Raw genomic sequence first — 27532 nt, 5'->3', positions numbered from 1 at the left:
AATATTTACGGCAATCGCAAGATGCAAGCAATGCAATGGAGGTGTTTGATCGTTGGAAAGAAGGTCGGAGAGCGGCACGCTTCGTTTGCACTCAATATGCGTGAGAAATTGTGCGATCAATAATGCATTCAAAGGGATTATGCTTTATGGACTGATTTGTTGAACCATAAGCGCGTCCACGGAAACTTTCTTTGAATTGAAAATTGTATTTAGTAAACTAATAAATAGTTCCATTAGGTCTGAAAAAATTTCATTCAAAGCTGACTTGATACTAACGAGATTCGATTAAACTGGAAGACACGAATGACTCCACCAATATCGAGTTGAAAACATTCGAAATCATAGTCCACCGGATGCAACGGAAAGACTATGATTTCAAAGCTTGATTGAACATAAGCTCGTTAGTAGCCTATCGACGACGACGATTATGTCGACGCCCCCATTCGTGCTTGGCAAGCAAAGCTAATACGCGCTTAACTTGCCGCTATAGACTAACGCAAAATGAACTCCCCCAAGAAATTATGACGTTTGAGCGGGTCGCATAATGAACGCAAAATGAACTTTTGTTCGAGAAGACGACCCGCTCAAATGTCAAAATCCATCAGGTGAGTGAATTTGATGAACTCCTGCACAGGTCTATTATGCAAGGCCTACCATTTCCAATCAACTCGTTTAGCAACCCCCTGCCGGCCGGCTCGTCACAGCGTCAATTCAACGAAAATGAAGGGTGTGTGATTAAAATAAATGTTTAATGAGCGGAAGCAAAGCGGCTCCTGATAGCAGGTCGAACGGAACCAACACCAGCCGAGTGCAGCAGCCACATCATCGTCATCGGCTCCAAATTGACGATCATTAGCACCTCCGTTTGCTGGCTGGTGCTATTCGGAACGCCTGGTTCCCTGATCCGATATTGGATAGTGGAGGACACATTCTACGGAGTGGATTCGGTTTCCGAAGAGAACAGTCCAAATTGAATTCACCTACCGTTCACACGTCACGTCATGCCAATATACTTGCGGTGCGAATCTTAATTATTCGGAAGTTCTGCACTGAAAGCGTGCATCTGTGGCATCAGATTGGATATTTGGATGTAGCTAAACAACAGCACATTATGATAATCATTGTTAATGATTCCATATCAGTCCACAACCTCATGATTTTCAATTTGATATCTCAGCTGCTCAAGCCGATTGCCCAACTAACTAATCGACCTACATTTCAAGAAGGAGTGTAATTGGACGTTTCAAATCCATACTTACTGGAATCGGTAACAAATTTATCAAATTAACAAAATTTACTAAATTTTGATAATTTATTAGACATAGAACCAATTTTTTCACCTTTGCTTAGAGCTTAAATCTGGTTTAAGCGTATGGATAAGCAATCCTTACGAGTTAGGCGGAGGTGAAGAAATTGGCCCTTAGATAAATAAGAAAATGAAGAAATGTGGAACATTTTTGAAGCGTTTAACCGTTGTGTGGCCGGCAAAAAAAAAACACCCCTAACAGGCCGGCAGGGTACCCGGGTACCCACAGAACTAAAATGCTTATATCTTAAGCAATTTTCAACCAATCTACATAGTTTTGGTATCGTTCGATTTAAAACTACTTCTATCAAGTTGTTATCGGGATGGACCGATCGGTCACTCTGACTTCCAGGAAAATCGGATTTCAAGCGATATGTCCATCTTTTTCTTCTTCTTATTGGCATTACTCCCCACACTGGGACAAAGTCGCCTCACAGCTTAGTGTTCATTAAGCACTTCCACAGTTATTAACTGCGAGGTTTCTAAACCAAGTTACCATTTTTACATTCGTATATCATGAGGCTAGCACGATGATACTTTTATGCCCTGGGAAGACGAGACAATTTCCAATCCGAAAATTGCACTGGGAATCAAACCGAGAGTTCTTCCCAAAATTCCTCCGAAAGTCCTCACGGAATTCCTCTGAAAGTCCTCACGGAATTCCTCCGGGAATTCCTCCGAAAGTTTCTCCGGGGATTGCTCCGGAAGTTCCTCCGGGAATTCCTCCGGAAGTTCCTCCGGGAATTCCTCCGGAAGTTCCTCCGGGAATTCCTCCGGAAGTTCCTCCGGAAGTTTCTCCGGGAATTTATCCGGAAGTTCCTCCGAGAATTCCTTCGGAAGTTCCTCCGAGAATTCCTCCGGAAGTTCCTCCGGGAATTCCTCCGGAAGTTCCTCCGGGAATTCCTTCGGAAGTTCCTCCGGGAATTCCTCCGGAAGTTCCTCCGGGAATTCCTCCGGAAGTTCCTCCGGAAATTCCTCCGGAAGATCCTCCGGAAATGCCTCCGGAAGTTCCTCCGGAAATTCCTCCGAAGTTCCTACGGAATTCCTCCGGAAGTTCCTCCGAATTCCTCCGGAAGTTCCTCCGGGAATTCCTCCGGAAGTTCCTCCGGGAATTCCTCCGGAAGTTCCTCCGAATTCCTCCGAAGTTCCTCCGGAATTCCTCCGGAAGTTCCTCGGGAATTCCTCCGGAAGTTCCTCCGGGAATTCCTCCGAAGTTCCTCCGAATTCCTCCGGAAGTTCCTCCGGGAATTCCTCCGGAAGTTCCTCCGGGAATTCCTCCTCCGAAGTTCCTCCGAATTCCTCCGGAAGTTCCTCCGGGAATTCCTCCGGAAGTTCCTCCGGGAATTCCTCCGAAGTTCCTCCGGAATTCCTCCGAAGTTCCTCCGGGAATTCCTCCGGAAGTTCCTCCGAATTCCTCCGGAAGTTCCTCCGGGAATTCCTCCGGAAGTTCCTCCGAATTCCTCCGGAAGTTCCTCCGAATTCCTCCGGAAGTTCCTCCGGGAATTCCTCCGAAGTTCCTCCGAATTCCTCCGGAAGTTCCTCCAATTCCTCCGGAAGTACCTCCGAATTCCTCCGAAGTTCCTCCGGGAATTCCTCCGGAAGTTCCTCCGGGAATTCCTCCGGAAGTTCCTCCGAATTCCTCCGGAAGTTCCTTCAGGAATTCCTCCGGAAGTTCCTCCGAATTCCTCCGAAGTTCCTCCGGGAATTCCTCCGAAGTTCCTCCGGGAATTCCTCCGAAGTTCCTCCGAATTCCTCCGGAAGTTCCTCCGAATTCCTCCGGAAGTTCCTCCGGGAATTCCTCCGGAAGTTCCTCCGAATTCCTCCGAAGTTCCTCCGGGAAGTTCCTCCGGGAATTCCTCCGGAAGTTCCTCCGGGAATTCCTCCAGAAGTTCCTCCGGGAATTCCTCCAGAAGTTCCTCCGGGAATTCCTCCGGAAGTTCCTCCGGAAGTTCCTCCGGGAATTCCTCCGGAAGTTCCTCCGGGAATTCCTCCGGAAGTTCCTCCGGGAATTCCTCCGGAAGTTCCTCCAAATTCCTCCGGAAGTTCCTCCGGGAATTCCTCCGGAAGTTCCTCCGGAATTCCTCCGAAGTTCCTCCGAATTCCTCCGAAGTTCCTCCGGGAATTCCTCCGGAAGTTCCTCCGGGAATTCCTCCGGAAGTTCCTCCGAATTCCTCCGAAGTTCCTCCGGGAATTCCTCCGGAAGTTCCTCCGGGAATTCCTCCGAAGTTCCTCCGGAATTCCTCCGGAAGTTCCTCCGGGAATTCCTCCGGAAGTTCCTCCGAATTCCTCCAGAAGTTCCTCCGGGAATTCCTCCGGAAGTTCCTCCGAATTCCTCCGGAAGTTCCTCCGAATTCCTCCGAAGTTCCTCCGAATTCCTCCGAAGTTCCTCTGGGAATTCCTCCGGAAGTTCCTCTGGGAATTCCTCCGGAAGTTCCTCTGGAATTCCTCCGGAAGTTTCCCAGGAAATTCCTCCGAAGTTCCCAGGAATTCCTCCGAAGTTCCCAGGAATTCCTCCGGAAGTTCCTCCGAAGTTCCTCCGAATTCCTCCGGAAGTTCCTCCGAATTCCTCCGAAGTTCCTCAGGAATTCCTCCGAAGTTCCTCCAGGAATTCCTCCGAAGTTCCTCCGAATTCCTCCGGAAGTTCCTTCTGGAATTCCTCCGGAAGTTCCTCCGGGAATTCCTCCGGAAGTTCCTCCAGGAATTCCTCCGAAGTTCCTCCGAATTCCTCCGAAGTTCCTCCGGGAATTCCTCCGAAGTTCCTCCCAATTCCTCCGGAAGTTCCTCGGGAATTCCTCCGAAGTTCCTCCGAATTCCTCCGAAGTTCCTCCGGGAATTCCTCCGGAAGTTCCTCCAAATTCCTCCGGAAGTACCTCCGGGAATTCCTCCGAAGTTCCTCCAGAATTCCTCCGAAGTTCCTCCAAATTCCTCCGGAAGTTCCTCCGGGAATTCCTCCGGAAGTTCCTCCAAATTCCTCCAGAAGTTCCTCCGGGAATTCCTCCGGAAGTTCCTCCGGAAGTTCCTCCGGGAATTCCTCCGAAGTTCCTCCGAATTCCTCCGGAAGTTCCTCCGAATTCCTCCGGAAGTTCCTCCGGGAATTCCTCCGAAGTTCCTCCGGGAATTCCTCCGGAAGTTCCTCCGGGAATTCCTCCGAAGTTCCTCCGGAATTCCTCCGGAAGTTCCTCCGGGAATTCCTCCGGAAGTTCCTCCGAATTTCTCCGGAAGTTCCTCCGGAATTCCTCCGAAGTTCCTCCGAATTCCTCCGGAAGTTCCTCCGGGAATTCCTCCGGAAGTTCCTCCGAATTCCTCCGAAGTTCCTCCGGGAATTCCTCCGGAAGTTCCTCTGGAATTCCTCCGGAAGTTCCTCCGGGAATTCCTCCGGAAGTTCTCCGGGAATTCCTCCGGAAGTTCCTCCGGGAATTCCTCCGGAAGTTCCTCCGGGAATTCCTCCGGAAGTTCCTCCGGGAATTCCTCCGGAAGTTCCTCCAGGAATTCCTCCGGAAGTTCCTCCAGGAATTCCTCCGGAAGTTCCGTTGGATGAGATATTCAACATTCCCGAAGCTCAAAAACGTTGCCCGCATTCACAAAGTCATAAGTTTGGAGTAATTGGCTAATAATACTGGTTAACAAAAGTCTAAAATTTAGGTATATACTTATGTCATCTCATTTAAGTATGATATCTCTGCGAAATTTCAGAAAAATATCATATCCTAGGCCAGATGTTCTCAAACTACTTGTACATGCGACCCACCAAGCCGAATCGCATATTGCTAGCGACCCTACCACATTGGATTTTAGAATTTGGATAAAAATGAGTTACAATGAGTTACAAACCATTATGAATTGCTTCATATCCCATCATTATATTACTTTGAATGGATTGGAAATGATTTGCAATTCGAACGGATTTAGATAGGATTTGGATTAGATTTTGGTTGGATTTGGACTTGATTGGAATGGATTTGAATTGGATTTGGATTTTATTTTGAATGGATTTGAAACGGATTTGAATTCGATTTTGATTGGATTGGATTTGGAATGGATATGGAACGGATTTGGATTGAATGTGAAATGGATTTGGATTGGATGTTTATTGGAATTGGATTGAATTTGGATTGGATTTCAATTGTTTGAATTTTATTCTATTTGACAAAATCTCAAAACTTATTGTTCTTCATTCACTACATAGATCCAAATCTAATGGCTGTGATAGATTTGTGGGCAAGGATGTTATCGATCATTTAGTAATCTGCGTTCAATCATTTAGCAGTTTGTCAATAACTCATCACAGAGGCTGAATTTCAAAATGTGTTCTATGGTGGACTTCTAGTACGAAGGTTTTTCTACAACTCTGCCTAACAAGTTGATGTTCCAATTCAACTATTGAAGGAGCTAAAGCGCTAGCGGCCGTAACTAGTACTAAACGATAAAAAATCAATAATTTAGTATAAGCTACTGCTACTAGTGCTATAGTTTCGTAATTGGTGCAATTCAAACAACGAACTGTTGGGCAGAGTTGTAGATAAACTTTTGCACTAGAAGTCCAACATAGTACTCATTTTGAAAATCAGCCTCTGTGATGAGTTATTGACATACTACTAAATGATCGAACGCAGATTACTAAATGATCGATAACATCCATGTTTGTGGGACAAAATAGGGAGAAAAATGTGAATCAAAATTCGGCTTTCGCAACCCATCGTTAATCAGACCACGAGCTCCCAGGGAGTCGCGGTCCACAGTTTGGGAACACATTTAGTGGTTGTTAGCAAGTTCAACATCGATAGGTTGAAGGTCAGCTTGCTGGTATTACTATATATGAAGCTGATAGTTGGATTTAATGGACGGTATAAGATATTTAGATTATTGCTACAATATAAAATGTTTCTTGTGAGTTCAATACCATAACACTAGGTACCAATTTAATTTAACATTTAAACGATACAACCTATTGACTAGCATTTCGTTGTTCTGTGATTGAAAACCACGATGATCAGACAAGTTTGGAGTTCAGTTTTCAAAGGAAATTATCGGTTTCTCAAAAGCAATATGATCATCTTCGTCTCGCGTAAATAACTTAAAAAAATCATTTCGTTCTATGCTAGAGGTTTTTTATGCCTTTTTAAATGAGAGGAGAAGGGAAATGTGGGGTTTGTGTAAGTTACCATCAGCGTGTGATTATACATCAACACCTCAGCGTTTCGATCAGTGCGCAGCAAGCCATGACTCGGCCTCTTCTGGTCAGACCTCCGTGGCGTACACACGCACCCACGGAGAGCAGCTGTCATAACCATTTGCTCCGGCCATTTGGGGCCACACAGGAATGACGTTTGCTGTTCTTTTGGTTGGAACAACTGCTCGTCAGACGGTTGTAGAGACTGAATTGTTCGGACTAACTTGGCAGCGGAGTCTAAGTTGTACAACATGTCGGAGTAGAGTAATTCAAATTGTGACTTTTTTGCTCCCCGATGCTTAAACGATTGCATTTGCCATTTTAATAATCCTCCAAATTTTTTAGCAATTTGGATGTAATTTCATTGTGCACACGTCATTTAAAGTTTGTATGGAAATAACTGTGAAAATCATTATGTGAGAGGCCGTTTCGAGAGGTGGCCTCTGAACTATTAAAATATAATCAACACATTCTTTTAATATAGAAAGATGAGTCTCATATATCTTTGCATCTACGGTTTTGTTGGAAAGAATTTTAATAGATGCCGAGGACATTTTGGAAGTTGTTTTTGCATAGATCTTATTACCACCACTTCTGATTGTGTCACGAATTCTAGAATTTTATTAAGGGGCTCCTATTCTGAGCTGCACCGTAACATCTGGCCTTGCATGCTTAAAACAACTTGATTAAGATTTCAATAATAGATTCATTTATTTCATTTGTATAATAAACTTAATAATTAATACTCGGGTCTTCTGTGGTAACAACTATTTGGATCTTTTCCGTCAGTGCCGATGGAAACTTCGGTATCCATCTGTAATCAATATCCTGCATGTCATACATACAATCTATTAGCTCAAGATATTTAAGATTTGGATAAACTTCTAAAATATCTCGCAGCATCCTTTTCGTTAACCAAAATTGAACCAGTTTCAATCGAGTTAGGCATTTGTTTGATATCAAATACGTACTCGGAGTACGCTTCCCAAGCGTAAGCTCTTCTAAACTTTTGAAGTTTTCTAAAAGATCACTTTCTGGATCGTGGTGCGTATTGTCATTTAAACTTAGTCGCTTGAGATGAGAAAAGTTTTGTCGTAGCGAGCTCAGAACACAGGCATCATTTTGTAAACGCGTAATTTTCAAATCGATCACGTTCGGTAGTAGCTGCTTCAGACTTTTCATGTCACATGCCAGGTGTCCAGGGGAGAGCTCCTCTATGGTAAACTGCTTAACACTCTTCAAAGGTTTGCATGGTAGAATGAATCGTGAATCCACTTTTCCAAGAACACTTAATGTCTTTAGACTTTTCAGTCGCTCCAAAAAACAGAATGCATTTGGATTCAAATTAGTTGTGGTCAAACACAGTTTCGTAATGTTTGGATATGTGTTCGTTATGGCATCCAGCTCTGAATTCAAAACACTGCACTTCATGTAAATTTCTTTTAGAGATTTGAACCCGCACAAGAATTTCGCAATTGATTGTTTTTTATAATACAATCCAACCAGCTCCAGAACTTCCACCAGTGGAAATTGAAGATCAATGATATGGGTACAGACTTCCCTCGCTAAACATAAACTCTTCAACTGTGGAGCCAGGCTGTGCAGCATGGCGACCACCGTTACCGGAACAAACTCTGATAATATCCTCATTTCTTGCAAATGATTCATCGCCGGAAAACAGAGGTTGCTCCATTCTGGGTTCAATGTTTTGGTTTTTACGACTGATTCCGCTGATAACTGTCGAAGTTTCGGCGCGCGTTTCAGCAAGTCCCACAGTTGGTCTTCGTACAAGTACTGACCACTTTCGAAGCTCTCCAACCGTTCAACGTACAACTCCCAAAAACACGTGATGGATTCAGTAAGCTCCTCGGTGATCAAATTTCGGTATTGGCGGGAGCTTTTCCGAAGGTAACTTCCCTGTCGGGAATAATCGAAGAGTCTGAGCCGTACGTTGCCCATAAATCGACGACTGAAGGCCAATTCGTTCCATAAGTGGCATACCAGCGAAGCTGCCTTACGATCATTCAGGCGCAGAAATGAAAAGATGTGTTCCAATACTTCCACAGGAAGAGCTAACATAGGCGGACACTCAGCTGACATGATGCACAGTTTAACGGGTTGGATTGAAATTGTTTGAAACGATTGATGGAAGGAAGGGAGCACGCATGATTTATATCCAATGGGTATGTAATGGTGGGTAAACAATAAGTATGTACCTAAGCGTTAGAGTGATGCTGCAAAGTTACCTTGATATATTTTTTAACAACTTAGTTTCCTTGCATGTATGCGTACGGTGAAAGTTTGTTACCCACTGAATCATTTGAAGTGAATACAACTTGGCTACAGGTAAGGTGTGAGAGTAAGTTTGTCAGTTTGTCAATTGTCAGGATTGGAAGCGCTGTTACGATAATTAAAATTGTATCAATGATTATTGTGTCTTTTATGTTCTTTTTCATTTTCTTGTAAATTCGATATTTTTCTTTAACCCCTATGTGGTCGGCTGGGTACCCGGGTACCTTTTCGGAATTCAATTCACGATCTCTAATTGATTTTTCATAGTAAGACGTTGAAACTCTGTCAGATCTAGGCTGACCATACGTACCGTATTAAACGGGGCAGTCCCGTTTTTCAAACCTTATTGGGCTGTCCCGTCGTAATCTAAAAAATCATCAATTTGTCCCGTTTTTTATCGATTCATCCAAAGAGCTTCAAAATATTATTCAAACAAATTTAATAGGGGGAATGACGGCTTTGGCAGGTTTTGTTCTATTATTGTCTTGTCAGGGGGGTTTTTGTTGACCAAATTTTATGAAATTTGGCCACAATATTCTTTGATATGCAAAGAATGTTTAAGCCAAATTTGAGCATAATTGGATATAGAAAACCCCCTGCCAATAATAGAACAAAACCTGCCAAAGCCGTCATTTCCCCTATTTTAGGCAGGAATCTTAAACCAAACACAAGGAAAGTGGACGAAACCCTTGAAGTGGTTATACAACAAAGCCACTAACCGGCCATCTTAGAAACCACGTGCTTTTTCCAGTGATATTTCAAGAGCACGAAGTGAGAGAACCACAACGCCCATGGGGTTGAAACATCCGTAGATCGTTTGCTTTTTTTTTTTTTTTTTTTTTTTTTTTTTTTTTTAACTAATTTTATTTGCTAATTATCTAATACATGCATTCATCTCTTAGACTAGGTGTTCCGTGTTTTCTTAACACTATCATCCTTATTTGCTATGTTACGCTTTTAGTTATTATTAATACATTTCAATTGCCTCTGGCAGTTAGAATTTTTTCCTCTGGTTGAATTGAACCTTGTAGGAATTACAATGTTTTCAACTTAAACTAAACTTAACCTATTTTATACTAAGGGTACAAGGAGTTAATCGTTGCAATAGAAGATTGCAACGATTTTTGTCTAAAATTGGAAATTATTTTGTTGGACATTTGTTGCAATGTCTCAATATTAGAAATTCTATGAAGTTCATTGGTACTATACCACGGAGGCAACTTCAGAATCATTTTCAAAATTTTATTTTGAATCCTCTGGAGTGCCTTCTTTCTGGTATTGCAGCAACTAGCCCATATTGGCACAGCATACAACATGGCAGGTCTAAAATTTGTTTGTAAATCAAAAGTTTGTTCTTAAGACAAAGTTTTGATTTTCTGTTTATAAGTGGATATAGGCACTTAATATATTTGTTACATTTGGCTTGAAGGCCTTCAATGTGATTTTTAAAAGTTAATTTTTGATCTAGCAGAAGTCCTAAATATTTAGCTTCACTAGACCAATTAATTGGAACCCCATTCATAGTGACAATATGTCTGCTAGAAGGTTTCAAATAAGAAGCTCTCGGCTTATTTGAGAAAATTATAAGCTGAGTTATGGAAGCTGGGAAATTTTCCATTTTTGCAAGTTAGTGGAGAAAATATCCAAACTTTTTGCAATCTACTACAAAAGACACGAAGGCTTCGCCCTTTGGCTGAGAGGCCCGTGTCATCTGCAAACAAAGATTGACACCCTGGTGGTAAATCAGGTAAGTCAGAAGTAAAAATGTTATACAATATGGGCCCCAGTATGCTGCCTTGGGGGACACCAGCCCTTACAGGTAATCTATCAGATTTAGTATTCTGATAGTTTACCTGCAGTGAGCGATCTGATAAATAATTTTGGATCAGTTTAATGATGTACAGAGGAAAATTAAAATTCATCAATTTTACAATCAAACCTTCATGCCAAACACTGTCAAATGCTTTCTCTATATCAAGAAGAGCAACTCCAGTCGAATATCCTTCAGATTTGTTGAGCCGAATTAAGTTCGTAACTCTTAATAACTGATGAGTGGTTGAATGCCCATGGCGAAAACCAAATTGCTCATCAGCAAAAAATAGAATTGTCATTAATATGAACCATCATTCTATTTAAAATAATCTTTTCAAACAGTTTGCTTATTGAAGAAAGCAAACTGATTGGGCGATAACTAGAAGCCTCAGCTGGATTTTTGTCCGGCTTCAAAATTGGAACAACTTTGGCGTTTTTCCATTTATCTGGAAAGTATGCCAATTGAAAACATTTGTTAAATAAATTAACCAAAAAGGATAAAGAGCTCTCAGGAAGTTTTTTGATAAGTATGTAGAAATACCATCATCACCCGGGGCTTTCATATTTTTAAATTTTCTAGTAATAGATCTCACTTCATCCAAATTGGTTCCCAACGAAGGGTCAAAAACATTCTCTTGATTGAGAATGTCTTCGAAGCTCCGTGTAACCTGATCCTCAATTGGACTAGTGAGACCTAGACTGAAATTATGGGCACTCTCGAACTGCTGAGCAAGTTTTTGAGCCTTTTCGCCATTTGTTAATAAAATTTTATTTCCCTCTTTAAGCGCTGGAATTGGCTTTTGAGGTTTTTTAAGAATTTTTGTTAATTTCCAAAAGGGTTTCGAACTGGGATCCAACTTCGAGACATTATTCTCAAAGTTGGTATTTCTCAGAATAGCGAAACGTTTTTTAATTTCATTTTGCAAATCTCGCCAAATAACTTTCAACGCGGGATCGCGAGTTCTTTGGTATTGCCTTCTTCTCACATTTTTAAGACGGATCAGTAGCTGAAGATCGTCATCAATAATAATGGAGTTGAATTTAACTTCACATTTTGGAATTGCAATGCCTCTGGCTTCGACAATTAAATTTGTCAAAGATACGAGAGCATTATCAATATCACTTTTGGTATCGAGAGGAATATCAACATCAAAATTCCTATCGATATACGTTTTATATAAATCCCAATCAGCTCTATGATAGTTAAAAGTAGAGCTGATTTGATTATAAATGGCTTCTTGTGAGATTTCAAATGTCACAGGAAGGTGATCAGAGTCAAAGTCAGCATGAGTTACCAATTGGCCACACAGCTGACTTGAATCCGTTAAAACTAAATCAATTGTAGAAGGATTTCGACTGGAAGAAAAACAAGTTGGTCCATTGGGATATTGAATAGTATAATATCCCGCAGAACAATCTTCAAATAAAATTTTACCATTGGAATTGCTTTGAGCATTATTCCATGAACGGTGTTTGGCATTGAAGTCACCAATTACGAAGAATTTTGATTTGTTGCGAGTCAGAATTTGAAGATCAGCTTTCAACAAATTCTTTTGCTGCCCATTGCATTGAAAAGGCAAGTAGGCTGCAATGAAGGAAAATTGTCCAAAATTTGTTTCAACAGAAACTCCCAAGGTTTCAAAACTTTGGTTTCAAAAGAAGAAAGTGATGTATGTTTGATACGTCTATTTATGACAATGGCGACCCCACCACAGGCGCTGTCAAGACGATCATTTCTGTAGATAAAATAGTTTGGATCTCTTTTAATGGAGAGTCCTGGTTTTAAATACGTTTCAGTTATAATGGCAATATGCACATTATGAACTGAAAGGAAGTTGAATAATTCATCTTCCTTACCCTTTAGAGAGCGGGCATTCCAATTTAGAAGATTCACACAATTATTTGGATCCATTGAAACGGAGTCCGATAACAATTTTTTGTGTGTACTTTATACCAACCTGAACAGCTTCAGGAATGGTATTTGCTTTGAACATTGCATCAATCATGTGATGCAATTGTTCAGTTAAAAATCAAAATCGGAAGCAGTCATGCTACCTGAATCGGCAACATGACCATTATTTTCCGTTGGGACATGGGTATAAACCTCATTTTGAGAAGAGAAATTTTGTCTACCAGCAGCGATGTTTGCATACGTAGGTACATTCGAAAAATTGGAATTTACTGAAGTGCTTGCTACCCGTTGACGAGCGGCAAAATTTGTTTGTGGATTGTGGTGGGTATGAATTGCTCGACCGGTAACCGGTTTCGAAATTTGAGCGTTTGAAAAATTTCTACCCGTCGAATCTGGGATCCGATTGGAATTTCCCGTCATCAATTTTGCACGGGAATTCAAAACTTTTTTGCGTGAAGGGCATTCCCAGAAATTGGATTTATGATTGCCCCCACAGTTTGCGCACTTAAATTTATTGGAATCTTCTCTCACAGGACATGCATCCTTGGCGTGAGAGGTTCCACCACAAATCATGCATTTAGCATCCATGTGACAATGTTTGGTTCCATGACCCCACTTTTGGCACTTACGGCACTGGGTAGGGTTTTGGAAATTTCCCCCAGGCCTGCGGAAATGTTCCCATGTAACACGGACATGAGACATAATACAGGCCTTTTCCAAACTTTTCATATTATTTAGTTCACTTTTGTTAAAATGAACTAAATAAAATTCTTGAGAAATGCCCCTCTGGGAAGTACCGGAGTGGGATTTCTTTTCATCTTAATTACTTGGACTGGTGAAAATCCAAGTAATTGAGAAATTTCAATTTAATCTCATCCAGTGATTTATCATCACTGGGGAGACCTTCAAGACGACTTTGAACAGTCGCTCAGTTTTGTCGTCGTATGTGAAGAATTTATGGCGCTTCTCAGTTAAATAGTGAAGAAGACGTTTGCGATCGTCAAAGGATCCCGGCAAAACGCGGCAGTCACCCTTCCTAGCAATCTGAAATGAAACCTTGATCCCCTGAAGGTTACTCAAAATCTCATTCCGGAAGCCAGAAAACTCGGCAACAGATACCACAATTGGCGGAATCCTTTGCTTTTTCGCATGAATCGAATCACCTGGGCTAGAGGTAGATTCGATTTGCTCAATTTCATCATTAATCAAATCGAACTGATTGCTCAGTTCGATTGGAGAAGAATTATTTGCGATATTAGAGTTAGAAGGAATATCTGAATTCTCCAGCTTCCTTCTATTTTTTCCGCGCTTTGGCAGGACGGTCTTGAAACCTTGTTTCTTTGAAGGAAGTGGAGAATTCAGAGACTCCCTTCCTCTTATTTTTATTAATGCTCATGGCTGAGCGTGGAGACGTGACCTTCTAAGAGGTTTTTCCCAGAACGGTGTCCCTGCAGGATTACCACCGCTTGTCGGAATTTTACTTCCGCAAACGGGTCCAACGTAAAACGAAGGCACGGGTCCTTGCAAAGATCGTAACGGGATCAGTGGGTACAAATAGCGCTAAGAAGCACCGTTGAAATTAAAATAGCTTCGGGTAGTATTAAAAACTTCCTTCCGCAAAGAGAGAAAGAACCGCACAGCACGAAAGCACGATGCGGTCTGAGATCGTTTGCTTACTTATGCTAAACAATCGACTTCAATTTCAACATTGTACGAAATTTATTACGCCAGATTTGAACTTTTGATAATAGGAGTAGAAAACCGAGTGGTGAATTTGAAATTCACCACATGGCTTAATTGTATAATCACCTTAAAAAAGTTTAAGATGTTATGTTGTTAATGTTGCCGTGTATGTCGTTTTGGATTTTGCATGGATCGACTTTTCGTAAGGTTTTTAACAGTTAATGACAACAGGTAACAACGGGAGATTTTTTTATACACTTTCATTTCAATATTTTTTTCTGCTTATTTCGGAGGCATTAAAATTTGGCCAATTTCATCAGTGGATTGAGCGGAACTGGTGAATTTGTGGGCAAGTATATCCTAAAAATCAGGTCACACATCAACGTCAATTAAAATGAAGCGCAGGGACAGACATTTCAATTTTCAGATTAGGTTCATTTTCATTTCTTTGTCTTGCTACTTCGCAATTCTTTTTTTTTTAATTTGCTTTACCACACATTTCTCAATCGTTTGATTCTTTTCGAAACATCAAGAATCATTCGAAGTATTTCTGAATAATTCTGAATATTTCGAAATCATCCACTGTAAAAAAAACGATATTAAAAAATAGTTTATAAATCAACTGAACATTTATAAACTACTAAACACATCTGTGGCTCCTCTCCCACTTCAAGCGGTACTAGCCGAGATGGCTCTTCCCGGCCGCACAATGTATCGTCCAGTGTTTCCAGTTCTTCTTCGTCGTCACCCCTTGACGTATCTAGCTCCGGGCCAGCCAGTGGATCATCCTCTTCCATCGGCTCCGGCTCGTCCAGGATTCCTCCAGGTACGGTAAGAAACACTCCCCCTTCTTTATCGTCCCCTTTCCCAACCCCGGCCCTCCCGCTGGAAGTTAAATACTGCCTCCAATGGAACATCAACGGGTACTGGAACAACCTTCCGAACCTTGAGCTGCTGGTGCACCACAGCTTACCATGGACCATCGCTCTCCAAGAGGTGAACCGAGTTTCCGACGCCCTCATGGACCGAACGCTCGGAGGCAAGTACCGTTGGGCCAGCAAGGTTGGGAACAACTTCAGGCATTCCGTAGCCATCGGGGTACTGGTGGATATCCCCTTTGATGTCCTCGATATCGACGAGGATCTGCCGGTTGTCGGTGTCCGGCTGCACGGAAGTATGCCCATTACCATCATCAATGTGTTCATCCCTTGCGGCGCCTTCCCCGCCGTCAAAAGAAAGGTAAGCTCCCTGATTGAAAACGCTATTCCCCCACTGCTTCTCCTCGGGGACATGAACGCCCACCATCCCATGTGGGGAGGGTCAAGGGCCGACCCTCGTGGCTCCGCACTAGCCGAAGCGTTTCAGGAAGGCGATCTCGTCACCCTCAATGACGGGGCCCCCACCTTTTTCAACGGGCACGTTGCCACTTCCATTGATGTTTCCGCGGTAAGTAGGTCCATTCTGCCACGCTTCTCCTGGAAAGCCGGCACTGATCTGTACGGTAGCAATCACTACCCGGTGCAGATTTCCACCAACGCTCCCCCTCCTGTGAACATCAAGCGACGCCGCTGGAAATACGACGAAGCGGACTGGGAGGAGTACGAGCGCGCCATGTCGACTGCCTGCGCGGACCAACCTCCCTCGTCCTTCTCCGATTTTACCAGCATGATCCTCGATGCTGCCCAGCAAACCATTCCCCGGTCCAGCGGCTATCCTGGCCGTCGTGCACTCAGATGGTGGTCCTAGGATACTCGGCGCGCGGTCAAAGCCAGACGCAAAGCTTTGCGGGCTCTGAGGAAGCTCAGCCCCAACCACCCTCTCAGGTCAGACGCCTTGGACTGTTACAAGGAGAAGCATCGACAGTGCAAAATCATTATCAGGGAGGCGAAATCTAAGCAGTGGGAAGACTTTGTCGACAGCATCAACCCCTCCCAATCAATCGCCGATCTGTGGAGACGGGTAAATGCCATCAGTGGTAAGTCGAGGGCGACGCCTATCCACCTCGTCCAAGGCAACCAAACGATTTCAGAACCCGCACAAGTTGCCAACACCCTCGGGGAATACTTCGCCTCCCTGGTAGCCACAGCCCAGTACCCGGCTGACTTCCGAAGCACCATTTCCACTCGAAACTTGACTCTCAGCGCCACCCTTATTCCAGCGGACCCCCCCAACTGCCTGTTGAACCTACCCTTCTCAGCAGGTGAGTTGGCCCATGCACTCTCCAAGTGCAATGGGAACTCATCCGGCCCGAATGAGTTGGGGTATCCCATGCTGAAACGGTTTCCTCCAGACGCCAAAACCCATCTCCTCAAACTCGTCAACGACACTTGGGAGAACCGCACTTTCCCAGACGAGTGGAGGAAAAGCCACGTGATCCCCATCCCCAAAAATCACACCACGGGTCGGGATCCCTCTAAGTTTCGACCGATCTCCCTCACCTCCTGCGCATGTAAGACCATGGAGAGGATGGTCAACCGCCGGCTCCGTGAAAAACTGGAAGCAGATGGAAGATTCGGCTTCGAACAGCACGCCTTTCGCCCAGGGTATGGCACACCTGCACATATTTTCAAGATTTTCAAATCTTTTGAATTTCGCATGAAAAATCTAATGAACTTCTCCAGAAAAATCTATAAGTTTTTCCATAATTTGGAGAATATTTTCGAGCAATCTTTGGAATTACCAAGAAAAGGTCTTTGTAATTCCCAAATAAAGTTGATTGGAATTTCAGCAGAAAAATTGAATTTTCTCAGAAAATTCTTGATAATTGTAGGAGAGTGCGGTTGGTGGAATGGGTGTTTAACCGTTGGCTTTCTCAGTCTAGAATAATGAAGACGGCTAGCTTGGCATGGCCAACAATAAAAAAGTAAATTCTTAAGAATTTCCGCGGAAGACTTTCAAGAAAAAATCTCTGGAATGTTCACGAGAAATTGTCCGTAAGTTTAACGGAAACTTCTTTAGAATTTCCGCGGAGGATTGTTCAAAATGTCTCCACGAAAAATTGTTCTAAAATTATTGGGTTTCTACGGGAAATTCTTTGTACATTAGATGTTCGATAACTGAAAGTAATTTAACTGCAATGCTTTTAACAGCATTTCGATAGCTACAACAGTTTTGCAGTTATCGGACAGCTGAGCTTCAAAACGATGTCAATGTTGATGATAGCTGCATCCAGCTTTCCACGCTCGGTTATGGCGGCTTATCGGAGTGTAAAAATCAATCGGTCGCTGCACTTTTTTTTATCTATCATTTATTTGGAAGGCTCACTTGCCGTGAAGCGTTACGGAGCCGGAATCATGTTTTTAAATACAGTTTATTATGATTCTTATACACTAATGTTAGTTTTGGGGAACCGTAAGACTCGCGGTTTGGTCGAGGTTAGGGAATACAAAAAGGAATAATAAGGAAGGGAATTTAGGTGCTTAAATTAATTACATGTGATATTGATATTCACATGGTTGATATCATTGGGGATGTTTCACATCTGTAACGAGATAAACATTTTTTGGAAGACAGCAGCGAGAGGAAGACGTACGAGTGGGATTTAACGGTAGACAACAAGAGGGAGACATTCTTAAAGGACTACGACAACGAAAGGGATGGGTGGACGACGATTACAGTCTAACATCAGCCACTTTCAGAAAATGGTGGATAAGGGACATGTATTCGAGATCAAGACCCGCCAACACTTCCCTAATAGACCTCGGCTGCTTTCCTCGGACCCGCAGATATTCAGTTAGCGCAGATCTGGGGCCACGATGTTCCTCGCACGCCCACACGACATGGTCAATGTCTTGGTAATCCGAGCCGCAAACACAGAGATTGCTTTCTGAGAGCCTCACTCGAAAAAGATGTGCATTTAAAAAGTAGTGATTGGACATTAGACGACACATGGTTCGAATGAGATCTCGTCCCAAATTCAATTTTTTGAACCATGGTCGCCTCGATACCTGTTGACGAATTGAATACAACCATCTACCCATCTCCCCATTTGTCCATTTTTGTTGCCAGCTGGTCAAGGTTTCCTGACGAACTAATGAGAAAAATTCATCAAAGGTGATTTGTCGATCATAAATATCACCTTCCATAGCACCCACCTTAGCCAAAGAGTCCGCTTTCTCATTGCCTGGAATCGAGCAATGAGAAGGGACCCAGACCATGGTGGTTGTGTAAGACCTTTTTGATAAAGCACTCAAAGCTTTCAGTATCCCATTCAGGAGATACGCTGCCTAACCGGTTTCATTGACCGAACAGCCTCCAAGGAACTTAGACTGTCGGTGAAGATGAAAAAGTGGTCAGGAGGTAGGGATGCGATTTGTTCGAGTGAATAGTGTATAGCTGCTAGCTCAGCAGTATACACGGAACAAGGCTCTTTGAGCTTAAAATAGGCGCTATGAAAAACGTTGAAAACACCGAAACCAGTGGAGTCATCCATTTTTGACCCGTCAGTGAAAAAGCTTCTCTTCTTACTGGCGTGCCCGTATTTGCTTGCAAATAATGGAGGTATTACCTCCGCACGAAGGAAGTCTGGTATTCCATGAACCTCCTGTTTCATGGACAGATCAAATGATACAGAGGAACTGTGGGAGTCTAAGAAGTTAGCACGATTGGTGTCAACCGAAGATGGGCTTACCTCTAGCGTCATATACCAGTGGTAAATACTCATGAATCGAGATTGAGAATTTTGTTCAAGCAGCTTCTCGAAGTTGTTAATGACCAATGGATTGAGAACCTCACAACGGAGGAGGAACCGGAGCGATAATTCCGCGAAACGATCTGTCAAAGGAAGTACTCCCGCAAGTACTTCTAAACTCATTGTATGAGTCGAATTCATACAACCCAACGCGATACGGAGACAGCGGTACTGAATCCTTTGAAGCTTCAGCATGTGAGTTTTTGCTGCGGACTGGAAGCAGAAGCTACCGTATTCGAGAACCGACAGAATTGTTGTTCGATACAACGTGATGAGATCTTCGGGGTGCGCTCCCCACCATGTTCCGGTTATTGTTTGCATGAAGTTGATTCGTTTCTGGCATTTTTGTGTCAGATACACAATGTGCTTCCCGAAGGTGTTTTTCGAGTCGAACCAGACCCCGAGGTATTTAGAAGACATGCTGTGAGTGATTGTCTTACCCATCAGTTGAAGAGGGAACTGTGCCGGATTATGTTTTTTTGAAAAGACAACCATCTCCGTTTTCTCCGGAGAGAATTCGATACCCAGCTTTAAGGCCCAAGTAGACAAATTGTCCAAAGTATCTTGCAATGGTCCTTGCAGATCAACCGCTGTTGGACCCGAAACGGATACAACACAATCATCTGCAAGCTGCCTTAACGAGCAATTTGGCATGAGACATTCATCAATATCTCTGACGTAAAAATTGTAAAGAAGGGGACTCAAACATGAGCCCTGGGGGAGACCCATGTAGCTAATTCTTGAAGTTGCCAGGTCACCATGAGAAAAACTCATACGCTTCTCTGACAACAAATTGTACAAATAGTTGTTCAAAATTGGTGAAAAACCACACGAGTGGAGTTTGTCGGATAAGATATCGACGCAAACTGAATCAAAAGTACCCTTAATGTCCAAAAACACTGAGCCCATTTGCTCTTTTTTAGCGTTAACTGAATGTCTGAAGAAAGCAACGCAAGACAGTCGTTCGTTCCCTTTCCCCTACGAAAACCAAATTGTGTATCTGACAACAAACCATTCGATTCAACCCATTTGTCTAGCCGGAAGAGAACCATCTTCTCCAATAGCTTCCGAATACACAAAAGCATCGCGATAGGACGATATGAATGACAATCCGACGTAGGTTTTCCGGGCTTTTGGATGGCTATCACCCTCACTTGCCTCCAATCATCCGGAACAATGTTAGACTCCATGAACTGATTGAACAAATTCAATAAGCGCCTCTTCGCGACGTCTGGGAGGTTTTTGAGCAAATTGAACCTGATTCTATCTATCCCTGGAGCTGAATTGTTACATGAAAGGAGAGCAAGCGAGAATTCGATCATCGAAAAAGGGCGATCCATATCATCCCTGTTAGCAAAAGTATCACGTGACACTTGCTCCACTGGTACCGAATCCGGACAAACTTTCTTTGCGAAGTCGAGTATCCACCGCGGCGAGCTTTCACGATCTTCGTTAAAGGACGACGCGTTGCGCATTCTCCTTCCGACGGTCCAAAGAGTTTTAATTGAAGTCTCGCGCGACAAGCCTTCAACGAAAGTGCGCCAATATCCGCGTTTCTTCACTTTCACCAGCTTCTTGAACTGGACTTCAAGCGCGATGTACCGTTTGTGAAGAAGAATCGATCCGTTTTTCCGGAAATCTTTTAACGCAGAGGATTTCTCACGATAGAGTAGTGTGCACTCGCTATCCCACCACGGACTATGTGGTTTCCTACGAACCGAAGCTCCTGGCACCGGCCGGCGTTGTGCATGGAGAGCGCTGTCAAGAACCAACTGAGATAGAAACTGGTACTCTTCTCGTGGGGGAAGAGCTTCTATCGACTGTATGCCATCGATGATGGCTTCTGCATATTTTCCTCAATCGATGTGCCTTGTGAGGTCATATGAGAGGTCGATAGAAGCAGATTGATAATGTCCATCGGAAATTAAAACTTTGATCGGCAAATGATCACTACCATGGGGATCTTGGACCACCTTCCAAGTACAGTCCAACGATAATGAGCTCGAACAAATGGAAAGATCTAGACGGCTATCTCTTGCTGGAGGTGCCACTCGTGTAACTTCTCCTGTATTCAAAATTGACATATTGAAGTCGGCGCAGAGGTCGTATATCATTGTTGAACAGTTGTCGTCATACAGTTCCCCCCAGCCTGTTCCGTGGGAATTAAAATCTCCCAAGAGCAACCGCGGCTCGGGCATAACCGAGCAGATGTGCGAGAGATCTCTACGAGATATCGCGGTGTTTGGAGGAAGATATATCGAGGCGATACTGAGATCTTTTCCCCGAATAGTCACCTGACATGCGACAGCTTCGATGCCTGACATCGGAACAAGATCGACTCTATAGAAGGAGTGTAGTTTTTTGATCCCTAACAGCACCCCTCCATGTCCATTTGCCCGATCACGGCGTATGATGTTAAAATCAGGAAAATGAAGGTTCGCATCTGGTGTTAGCCACGTTTAACATAAAACAAAAACATCGCATTGTAATTTATTAACTAAAAATTTAAAAATATCTAATTTCGGAAGAATGCTTCGACAGTTCCACTGAAAAATCGAAATCATATTACCCTTATTGACGAAGTTAGCCATCGAAGGATACGAATGACTCGAGGAGGGGCATTTTTGAAGCCAGCTGCTTCAGGAGAGGAGTCAAAATAGGAAGAACTGCTTTCACCATGTTCTTCACGGGGTCGGAAGCATCAAAGAAGTTGAGAATGAGCTCCACGATGCCAGAAAGCGTGAACATTGGAGCGCTCGGATGTTCTTCCGTTCGCTCTCTATGCTCTCCTTCTGGCTGAGAAATCGAAACAAATGGGGCATCTGGGATTTTAGATGTCCCCGGAAGCGGTGGAAACTCTCGTTCATCCCGATGTGGAATCACAAAAGTTGAACGTTTTTGAGTTCCACCTGCTTTGGAATTGACCATGTTGGAATGGGGCTCACTTTGGGGCTGTTTTCTAGGCTTTTTCGAGGGTCGCTGGCTTTGTTTTACTCGTTTCCTCGTTGAGCCTTTGAAAACAAAGGGAATCCCATTTCCAACTTCAGAGTCAGAGCTGCCTTGATCGTCCAGAGGAAGAGACGAATAGATGGTGTCAGAAACAACCGATGAAGCAACCTTTCTCAGCATCTCGGCGTAGCTTCGACGAGAACGCTGCTGAAGAGACCGTTTCTGGTGAATTCGCATCTGTATGTACGTCGGGCAGGCTTCGAGAGCATGTGCACAGCCTTATGTGCCGACACCTTCCTAAAACAATTTTAAATACCGATGGCAGTGAGATATTGTAAAAACAAGGCCGAATATATTCAATTACTCAACGCAAAGTAATTTAAGCAATCAACATAAATTAAAAATGTTGCATGTAGGAATTGTTGGGTTAATTTACTTTTCATCAATTTAAAAGCTATGTGAAATATCGCATACCCTTATCACGGTTTGGCGAAACCGTCGAAAACAGCTTAGTCAGATTTACTTAACTGGAGCGCGGTGGATTGACATGTTCAAACGTGCTCACATATTGGACAGTGCACGATATAGCGGTACATAGCCGCGATCGTCATTGATGATGATGCATTGGCGCATATGTATAGGACACTAAGGAAAGAATTTGTTTGGGTGAGGAGCGCGGAATAATAACTTAGCCAAAATGATAGAGACAATAAGAGTCTTCATTGAATCTACATACACGTATACAGGTGTATTGATTTAAAGGGGTTTGTTGCCCAGTATGAAAACAGAGAGAACATGATTTTGTTCTTACCAATATAAACTTGAAAAGAAATATTGATATTGGGGTCTTAGTGGTTCGGGAAAAGGAAGAGCCGACCCGAAGGGGTAATGATTCTTTAGGGAAAGGGGAATTTAATTTAAAGTCCAGTTGAAAGAAAGAGAAAAATATTGATTGATTGATTTTTAAGAGTATACTTAAAATCAAAGAGTAATACAAGCGGTAGCTGTTAATAGCTCGGCGGTATGGTGCGCTGTTTTACGAAGAACCCATGCTGGGTTCGAATACAGATGTTTAAGTGAAGGTTTTCACAACTCCGTTGGTTTAGTAGTATCATGCATTATGAAACATTTGGGACTTGTTGAACATTACTCTGTGAGATAGCAATGGTCAAGTTTAGGTGTAAAGAAAGGGGCAGGACTTAGAGATACTCATTTTATACAAAAGATATATTAGTAAATTGAAGTAGCCACTTGAATGTGTGCTCGAAATAAGAGAGTTTTAGAGAGTGGAAAGAGAACAGAATTTTTCCAAGAGAATTCCAAAGGGGACATCCTAAAAAGGGGGCAAAGTTTCGTAAAGTATGGAAGTCCAATATTAAGGCTGAATTAGCTAACTTATGACAAGAAATTAAATAACTATTGTAAAAATTTGGAATCAAAAGGAAGTTGTTTCGGAATTTATGGATTTTTCAAATAAGCTGATGAAGCGTTTCGTGCAAAAGAGCTTTAGGGAGCATCCATAAAGAATGCAAAGTTGAGTAATGAATGGAACCTCAAAATCGAGGATATTTACGAAGTTAAAATTAAAACCACTTAGTCTGAATAGATAAATGTGGGATGAGGAAAATGGTTACGTTACTTAAGGATTCTTGGACCTTTCGTGGGGTCCAAAGTCCAGTCTGATGCAATTCATGAAATCATTATGAAATTCAGAACTCGGATTGACTATAAATACCGTGCGCTTTTCCAAGCTCGGGGTCAGTCCCAAATATTCAGCAGCACCTTTATTGGAATTCGGCGCTTTCTAGGTTTCCCTAGCCGGCCTACCGAATACTCCAATTGAGCTCGGGGTCAGTCCCAAATATTCAGCAGCACCTTTATTGGAATTCGGCGCTTTCTAGATTTCCCTAGCCGGCCTACCGAACACTCCAATTGAATCAGGGTTGTCCCTTAGACACCTCGACACTCGTGACTAGTGCACGAATCGAGATCTAAGTTTAAATTAATTAACTTCTTGAAAAAGATAAAAGTGAACAGTTAAATAGTCCGTCGCGGTAAAATTGAAAATCAGTGTTAGAGTCTCTTGATAAGTATCGAAAAAAAGTGTTAGAAACTTGTGAAAACTTCATACGGAAAATAGTGCGAAATCCGTTGAAATGGATAATATTTGAGTTTAATTTCTAGGGAAAAAGTGTAATTATAAGAAACAAGTGTTACATAGTAGAAGAAAAGTATTATTGTAAGAACTAAATAGTGTTACATAAATAAAAAGTTCTTATTCCAATCGTAATTGAGTGTTTGAACTAGAAAAACCGAAAGACCAGTGCCGCGCCGTCGGCCCCGAACACTTCATATATCGTGGTAGAAGCGTCTTAATGTTCCGCTCGGGACATTTCCATCGTTACATATGGTGACAGCGGAAAAAGACTGTTTTCGCAACAGAGGAACGCTATTTTTGATTAAGTGAGAACCAGTGCCGGCTAGATCATTGATGAACGGAAGAAAAATGATAAGAGCATGGCATTCAAGGGAATCAAAACAGTATTATAAAATGGAAGAAGTGAAAAAGACAAGAGAAACCCAGTACAATGGAAAATGTATAGAGGCTAGAAATTAAAGTGTGAAATTAAGGGTAATAAAAAGTGTACTGTAAAATGAAGAAACGGAAAAAGTGACAATTTTAATACTGTGATCAAGGACACGGACCAGTACCAATGCACTGCGCTTGTGGGTTCTAGTGTTCAGAAAAGCAGCAAAAATGATGATCAAACAGACAGAAAACCAGGTTGTACTGAAAAAATAAATAAAATTTGTTGTACGAGAAAGGCAAAACAGCGGAATTTGGTTGCTAACGAAGAATTGCAAAAAGACATCAGAAGATCGATTGACAGAGATGAAGCTAAGGATTGCACATCATTATGGCAAGTACAGAAGGCCGAGTGTACCACAGGAACAAGAAGCAGTGAGTATGTATAACAGGTCTGGGTGAGTGAAAGTTTGATAGTTTCATATGCATGTACAAAAGAGTAATGTTAATAATGTTGCAGGAAATTCCAACTAAAAATATGAGCATTTATAATTGTAAAACGTTATCACAAAACAAGAGTGAAATTAAATATTTTAGTTGATCATTCACTACAATAAAGAAGAAAAATAATATTTAAAACATTCAGTACGAACAGACGAACAAAAAATGGGAATGGATTACGAAGCATTTGGCGAATTACCCTAATTGAAATACGGACGATAATAGAAAAATGTTTGAAAAATAATATTGCATAACACTCCATAGGGCTAATTTTTTAAACATTGTATGAAATCATAATCTAAAATGGCACTAAATGATGTACATGATTTTTGGTCTATGTCGACTGGCAGCCAAAACGGAAACGGAGCTGGTACCCAATACCAGTTCCCAATGAAAACTATAGTAAAATGCATCCCAGAATATCATGGCATATCCGAAGAGCTAGAACCATTTTTGGGACAAATCCAATACTTTTTTGATCTTATGCCAGATAATACTTATGAGAAAACACTGCTGAATGTTGTTCTCATGAAACTTAAAGGAAAAGCTGGAAAATATATTAATAGAGTAAAGGCAGATACATGGGCAGAGATGCAAACAAATCTTAAGAGGCAGTTCAAGAAAAAGATGAGTAAGGAAAGTGTAATGTTGCAGATTGAAAACCTAGAACAAAATGAAAAAGAACCACTTCCGACGTATATTGACAGAGCACTAGAAATTCATGAATGCATAAATGATTTAAAGCAAGATGATATAGAAGTAAGCATATGCGGTATTTCGAAAAATTTCGTTTCAGGTGGTTCGAAACGAAATTCCGCGGAATTTTGGCATGGCGAAATCGCATTTCTTGATTTCGTTTCGTTTCGTAAAATTACAAAAAATTCGCTAGAAAAAACTAGCTTCTAACGAAATTTAACGGAATTCCGCGGAATTTCGAAACAAATTTAAACTTAAACCATGCTTCATATTATCAAAAATTTTGGCTACGCCGCTGAACAAAATCGTTAAGTTGTTTTCATAACTTTAGGTTATACAATTTTTTCTAATAACGCTTACTACATAACCCTATTCTTAGTCGACAAATACGTATATAGTTTTTTTTTCTATAAAACGTCTTCAGTGTTTCCAAGTTTCAAATTTATATTTTGTGATATTTTTTACTATTTGTACAGTATGAATGCGGAATCTATCGTGTTGCTGCTGATCATGGGACGGCAGCTAGTCCGGGAGAACGCGAAGTGAAAAAAAATCTACCTCGCGTAGCAGAAATTTGTTTAACCAGTGTACAATCGATCTTGTAGATGCTGATCACGCCAGCTAGTGTGGGAGAACGCGAAGTGATAAAACTAATGTCTGCATCGAAGAGCACAGAATTATTTAGTGCGGAATCGATCATATTGTAGAAGCTTATTAAACGAAGCACATTGAATTGTGTTGGATTGATTTCAAACACAGTTTTCGTCTTCTTGTTTTCAAAATAACTTTACAATAAATATTTAGTCGCTTATCAAGGGGCTTCACATGAATTACCTTCTCTACTAACCAACGATTCTTTTCCCATAGCGCTCACGGAGATGCAGAGCATTCCTCGGTCTTTTATAACAGCGGTTCTCAACCTGGGGTACATGTACCGCTGGGGGTACCTTCGCCGTTTTAATCCAAACTTATTGATAAAGCTTTGTATTTTTTTTATTTCTAAACTTGGTCCAAAATATAAGGCGTCGAACTGGTGGTCCAAAATACCTCCCTTACCCTATGCATGGCGATCAGTAAAGCATGGCCTTCCCGAGTAGACGAAAATAGCTCAATAATATCAAATGTTGATAAGATAGCAAAATGAGATATGGATATGATTGATATAAGAGATAAAAGATCAGGCAACAATATCAAAAATTTGCACTGAAATATCATTTAAATATCAAGTTATGCTATTTGTAATAAGTGATGAATATCATGTGTCATTAGTTTGTTCTTACCCATAGCATATTTTGCTATTTAAATGATATTTCGGTGCAAATTTTTGATATTGTTGTCTGATCTTTTATCTCTTATATCAATCAAGTCCATATCATGTTTTGTTATTCTGTTCATGGCTTCTGCCCGGGTTTTGTATCCTGTCCTCCACAACCAGGACAATGGATGAAGAGATGTGGGACAAAAGATCAAAAGGGCAAAACCTCAAATAAACAAATTTTGAAAATCTTCTATGCAATCTTCCGGGAATATGATTCTTAACTAAAATCTAATCTACAGATTCGACAGCCTCCATTTGAAAGACATGAAGACTTTTTCCCGAAAAGCTCAGTTGCTTTGTTGCAAGAGAATTGCAAGCATCCTTCTACGCTTCTCGGAAGCCTCCTTCCAAGCAGCTCGGAAGCCTCCTTTCAAGTTACCCAGAGGTTCGAACACTTTCTTTTAAGAGGCCCGGAAGCCAAGCTGTTTTTCTAAAAATTTCTTTTTTTCTGCTTCTTTTAAAAGCCTCGGATCTTTTCAAGGGGCTCGGAAGGGATTTTTGAACAGGCTCGACAGTCTCATTTTAAAAGGCTCTGAAGCCTACTCTCAAGAGGGTTGGAATCCTCCTTTCTAGAGGCCCGGAAATCTTTTTTCAAGCTTTCTTCTTTAAATTTTCTTTTTTTTTCTCCTTCTTTTAAAAGGCTTGGAAAGATCTTTTCAAAAGGCTCGGAAGGCCT

At 42.0% G+C, this 27532-nt stretch overlaps 2 protein-coding genes across 2 annotated transcripts in view; one reads left to right on the top strand and one right to left on the bottom strand.

Moving 5' to 3' along the window:
* Nucleotides 1-27532, top strand: part of LOC134207309 (mucin-2) — a 630356-nt gene that overhangs the window by 263905 nt on the left and 338919 nt on the right. The gene's annotated exons all lie outside the window — the stretch shown is intronic.
* On the bottom strand, nucleotides 7163-8608 carry LOC134213585 (uncharacterized). Its single transcript, XM_062692782.1, has one exon. The coding sequence runs from the start codon at nucleotides 8574-8576 to the stop codon at nucleotides 7209-7211; it is 1368 nt and encodes a 455-aa protein (XP_062548766.1). The 5' UTR covers nucleotides 8577-8608; the 3' UTR covers nucleotides 7163-7208.

Source organism: Armigeres subalbatus, chromosome 1, assembly GCF_024139115.2.
Source record: "Armigeres subalbatus isolate Guangzhou_Male chromosome 1, GZ_Asu_2, whole genome shotgun sequence".
Lineage (NCBI taxonomy): Eukaryota > Metazoa > Arthropoda > Insecta > Diptera > Culicidae > Armigeres > Armigeres subalbatus.
The sequence above is the reverse complement of the archived record's forward strand: the minus strand, read 5'-3'. Positions and strand labels throughout refer to the sequence as shown.